This window comes from Topomyia yanbarensis, chromosome 3 (assembly GCF_030247195.1).
Source record: "Topomyia yanbarensis strain Yona2022 chromosome 3, ASM3024719v1, whole genome shotgun sequence".
NCBI classification, from domain to species: domain Eukaryota; kingdom Metazoa; phylum Arthropoda; class Insecta; order Diptera; family Culicidae; genus Topomyia; species Topomyia yanbarensis.
In genome coordinates, this window is record NC_080672.1 from 377,039,346 (window position 1) to 377,044,720 (window position 5,375).

Below are 5,375 nucleotides of genomic sequence, written 5' to 3' on the forward strand. Positions count from 1 at the left end.
CGTCGCGTTTACACTCCCGGTGAACAAACATACAAACATCCACTACGAACATATTTCACCGTGGAATATTTAAAATGATCAAGGAATATGAATATTATTGCATTGATCCAATTATATCGAATAACTGTGTGTGGATTCGCTAAGTATATTAATGTACTATCGTTTAGTTCCATTTTCATCAATTTCTATGCACTAATAATTGAGATATTAAAAAAAAACAATTTTGCGCGCATCAAGTTCACGTTCATTTTCAGGATGCAAATAGACCTTAATATCATAAGAAATTATTCATGAATATCTCTTCGATTTACCTATAGATTTAATTGGTAGAAAAATCGGTGAAATCATTTGTTTAACATATACAAATGCTCTATATGTTTCTCATCCGAAAGTCATTTGGAAACTTTTACGCCCGAGATGAACGTCTGTTCTCTGTGTATCTTCATTAATTTTTTCAAAATATAAGACGTTTAACATAACTAGACCAATTTGTTCCCAGTTTCCCTAGTGGTAGAATAAATCAAACAAAATATATAGTGTACAATATTTTGTTTTTAAAATGTATATTGATAAAATTAAAAAAAAAATGCAGAATATGAAAAAGTCAATTGCAAATAAAACGTTCCCACCTACTATTCCGATAGTAATTTTGTAGTATATCAAAATCCATCTCCATCAGCCAAATGCCAGAAAAGGAATCAAAATAAAAGATGGCGATTTTGTGCTCCTGCTGCTGCTGGTGAGTGCAGTGATTTGTTTTGATCCGTAACCGTGCGAGTTTGTTCATTTTTGCATCCGTGACCGGTTCCGGGTCGTGAGGCACCACCGCAAACATTGCTTTGAAGCATGAACTAGCGCTTACCTGTTTGAGCCGCAGCAACAGCAAGCCGAAAATGTCCCGCACCAAGTCACGGCTGCAGGCAGAAATCTGTGGCGATTGCGGCAGCTCAGGTGAGTCAATAGTGTGTATTATAATATGCGGGGATAGGATTTTTCATTCATCACACACCCACAACACAACGAAATTAATAATTGGACGCTATTTATGGACTTGTTGCTTCATGGTTATAAGTTCATGATGGATTGATTTTTTCTTTCAATTGAATGCTTGTGCGGAATTTGATCTCAGAAATACTACAATTTATTAGTGGATGTACACAAATAAAATTCCCTTGCTTCAATTAATATCGTTTTCATCCAACAGATCCCTCATGGGCCTCGATCAACCGGGGTATTCTGCTATGTGCCGACTGTTGTTCGATCCACCGTAGTCTTGGCAGGCACATTTCGCAAGTTAAGTCATTGCGTCAAGGCACCTGGTCCCCATCGGTTCTGGCCTTTGTGAATCAGCTTAATAGTCATGGGGCAAACAGCGTATGGGAGCACCTGCTACTGGATTCCGTAGCTCCGAAGAATCTGAAACGGAAACCGTCGCCAAAGGACCCCCTGCATCCGACAAAGACCGAATTTATTAGGGCAAAGCATGTCAATTTGTCCTATGTGTTGAAGCCCAGCCTGGAGGATGCGGGGAGTGGTCCGATTAATTTAGAGGCTGAATTGAGTAAACAACTGCACGCCAGTGTTAGATCCGGCAATCTGGAAACCAGTTTACGGTTTTTGGTTCAGGGAGCCGACCCAAACTTTTATCATGAAGACAAAGGTTCGACACCGCTGCACGTTGCAGCCCGTTCAGGTCAGCTTTCTCAAATGGAACTACTAATGGTTTATGGAGCGGACGTTAACGCGCTGGATTCGCAGGGAAATACGCCATTGGATGTGGCGAAGGCTTGCAAGCAGACGGCGATTGCCGAACGTTTGACGGAAGCCATGTACGAAGTAACCGACCGGTTAAGTTATTATCTAACGGGAAAGAAACCGGATCATACGGTAGGCTCGCTGCGCTATGAACAGTTGATGGTTGATGGATGTATATTCTTTTTTCCAGGCCGGCCAACATTTGCTTATTCCAGATCAATCGAAGAAAGAGATCAGTGATCAGCTGAAAATTGCCCGTGGCAAGTTGCAATTAGTTCCGAATCGAATGTTTGAAGAGCTGGTGATGGATCTTTACGATGAGGTCGATCGTCGAGAAACTGAAGCTATTTGGTCTACTAGTTCGTTGAACCCGGAAATTGGCGCTGTTCCTTTCTTGCCCACGAATCCTCACCTGAGTGCAACAAGAAATCAGGTGACTTCATTCGATTAAAATGAAAAAGTACTTTACTTACCTATAGACCTTCCTTTCTTGCTAGGGACGGCAAAAGCTAGCTCGCTTCAGTCAACAGGAATTTGCCGGATTGATCACTGACGTGCTGATCGATGCACGGCGTCGTCAGAATATGGCTAATCTGCGCCCAGTCGATGCTCCACTGCCGGTAAGCTTGACACAGCTGAAAACGGCCGCTGCCGCGTCCGTAAGGGAGTCTAATCTGTCCGACGATGAACCGTTGTACGATGCGGTTGCATCCGATGATGATTACGCTGCATTAGCTCCGGTAGCGCAACAGGTAAAGTTTCTAATGCGTCAGAAGGCAGTACTGAACCATAACAACAGCTTCGGGTGAAGGGTGTTTGTCCCATGTTATTGGTGTCTTATTGATGTGTGGTTGTGTGGGTGTGTTGGTGTGCTAATCGATTGGTTTTAGAAACTACTAAACAGTGGCTTGTGGAAGTAGGTGCTGGAGATATATTTACAGTTAGATCGAAGAAAGCAGTTTTATGAATATATCAATAGTTTGGTGATAGATTCCCTCATATTTTTTATACATTCATTTTATTATTTTTGCACGATAATCTAACATCATTTACATGCATGTCAACAACTAATTTACTTACTGGTTAAGTGTAGAATTGGTCATAATCTGGTGCAGGTATTAGAAAAAGATTTGGGAGATGTGGCCCACAGAAGCCATCTGACCTTTTGCTACATTAGCTTCATCCAATCACAAAGCCGTCCATAGAAATGATCTTGGTATACTAGGAATATGATTTTAGAAGAACAAATTTTGCCGTAGCATAGAAGGTGCTGAAGAATCTGCAATATTAACTCCATTCATTTAACCCAATAGCGCTGTGAATGTCGAATATTAGCCGTAGAGCTTGCCTGTGACGCAAAGTTTTATAGATTAGTGAAAGGTGCAGGGAGAGTACTAGCCATGTCTGTGAGAATAAGAAGCCAAAAATATATGTATTACTAACAAGCAACCGCTACTTTAACTGTCTTTTCTTGACCTACCTTGAACACCCATTTCCGCCCCCGTCTATCCAACTCACCTGTCTCAGAACCATTCCAATATACTACGATGACATGTTAAATTCGAATTACAATTTTATAAAGGCCCTCGTGAATAAATCACCACCAAGTGTCGTCTCGAATGCCGAAGTCGAAACCCTTCGCCAGAAGCTGCAGGACCAAGAATCAACCATTAACGAGCTGCGCGTGCTGGTTCAGAAACTGACCAGTGAAAACTGTCAGCTAAAGTCGAACATGGGCTCGAGAGAATCCGAAGTTCTGCTGTAAGTGTCAATCGGTTTTGGGGTTTGAAGTTGTTAATCGGTAAAGTTTCCTTTCATCTTACAGACGAATCGACAGTCACCCGAACGGTTCTACAGCAGCTGCAGAGGTCGAGGAACTGGAACCCGTCTCAGACGGTCGACAATACTTCAAGCGTCCGGTAAGTATGTATGAGGCACGGCAGCTACCCCGAGACGAGAATCGTCCGCCAATCACGCAAAGCTTGTACTCAATGGCACCGCTGGGTACCACCAGTGCCGTCAACGCTGCTGGTGGCGCCAGCACGAACAATAGCGCTGGTTCAGATTTGAACGCTACAACGACTAGAAGTGGTAGTCAGCCTCAGCTACCGCACTTCGATGAGGTCAAAAAGAGAACCGATCTAGTTGCTAGACGTATCAAGGAACTGTTTGCTTCGTTGCAAGACCTAACCAAAACGGACGCATTTGTACCGTGTGCCGAGCGAATACGGGTGGCCGTAGCCGAACTGATGGCCATTTTTCCCGCCACAATGCGAGAGGAAACACTTAAAAATGCCCTGAAGCAGCTAACCTACAACACCAATCTGATTCAAACGGAATGCACCCGTCTGCAACGTTCTTTTGCCGAGGAAGGTCAGCAACCGGTCCTGTCGGACAGCATCAAAGTCAACATGGAACAGGTACGAGGTTGTGCGTACGATTTAGCTATGTCGACCAAAATTTTGATCACACGTTTTCAACAATCGTGAGTGAGTCGGTACCGCAGGGCTGGCAATAACTTTTAAAACAGTGGATGCAAGTGGCTCGAATCGTACATACAGTAATTATTCTGGCTTGCGAAAGCTAGTAGTATTTTTCTACACCGACGCTCAACCGTCGACGCGATGGGAGATTGCCGAATGTGCCAAATTTTGTTTTTAGAGAAGTATTTTGACTACATTTTATCGAGCATATTTAAATGTCACAAGAACAATATTTTTAACACACAATAACACCTTAGAATGAATAATTTATTTTCAAACTGTATCGAAATAGATAGGATTAACCGACTGAATTTGTAGCATAGCCTTGCATCGGCTACGTTGGAACTTCAAAAAATATGTGACCAACTCTTTATTTTAACTAACACCTTTTTAACGCCAATATAATTAGCATAATCGTCTACCCACATGAATATCATTTTCGTCGTTCCGAAAATCCTTCACTAACAGTAGAATGTGGCGAACCTGTTGTCGGTGTAACTATGAATTAAAGTGAGTCTTGGGTTTGACATGATTATCGGAAAGGAGATCAGAATATAGATATAAATCTACACTTCGTCGTTTTGTTCCCTCGGCATGATACTGTACCTTGATGTGGTCCGGGGGCTTTTCCACAAAAGCAGTATTACAGTGATTATATCACAGAAACTTGGGATACGATTAATTTCTTTTTAGTTAAACTACATTGTGATCAATTTTAGTACTTAACTTGGCGACCTTTATTATCCACTGCCATGGTCAAATAATATACAATGTGGGTTTAGGGCCCAATTCTCTCTGCAGGCACCCTTCTTTTGTTGCTATATTTTCAATTAGATCCATGCTAACACTCACTAACACAAATTGCTTATTCTCTCATATACACTAACAATCTCTCATTCCAAACGTACAAGCGTGGCCTACGCGATAACACAAACCTGGTCACTAATACGAACGCCCGCGATCTCACCAATATTCAAACACCCCGATTGATTAGGTGAACGTTGTAACATAAGAACCTAAGCTCACGCAATCATGAATCGGTCACCTCCGGAAGTCTCCGCCCTTGATCCTAGCAGCCCAAATTCATGCCATTAGTTGGACCAATAGAAATAAAACTAGACAAGACGTCCACGCGCG

At 42.3% G+C, this 5,375-nt stretch overlaps 1 protein-coding gene across 1 annotated transcript; it reads left to right on the forward strand.

Annotated features, from left to right (window-relative positions):
- The first annotated feature begins 698 nt into the window (after positions 1–698).
- Positions 699–4,659, forward strand: LOC131694136 (ARF GTPase-activating protein Git). Its single transcript, XM_058982583.1, has 6 exons — positions 699–951; positions 1,205–1,887; positions 1,946–2,188; positions 2,253–2,507; positions 3,338–3,516; positions 3,581–4,659. Exons 1-6 carry the CDS (start codon positions 894–896, stop codon positions 4,242–4,244), a joined length of 2,082 nt encoding a protein of 693 aa, XP_058838566.1. The 5' UTR covers positions 699–893; the 3' UTR covers positions 4,245–4,659.
- Positions 4,660–5,375: the final 716 nt, after the last annotated feature.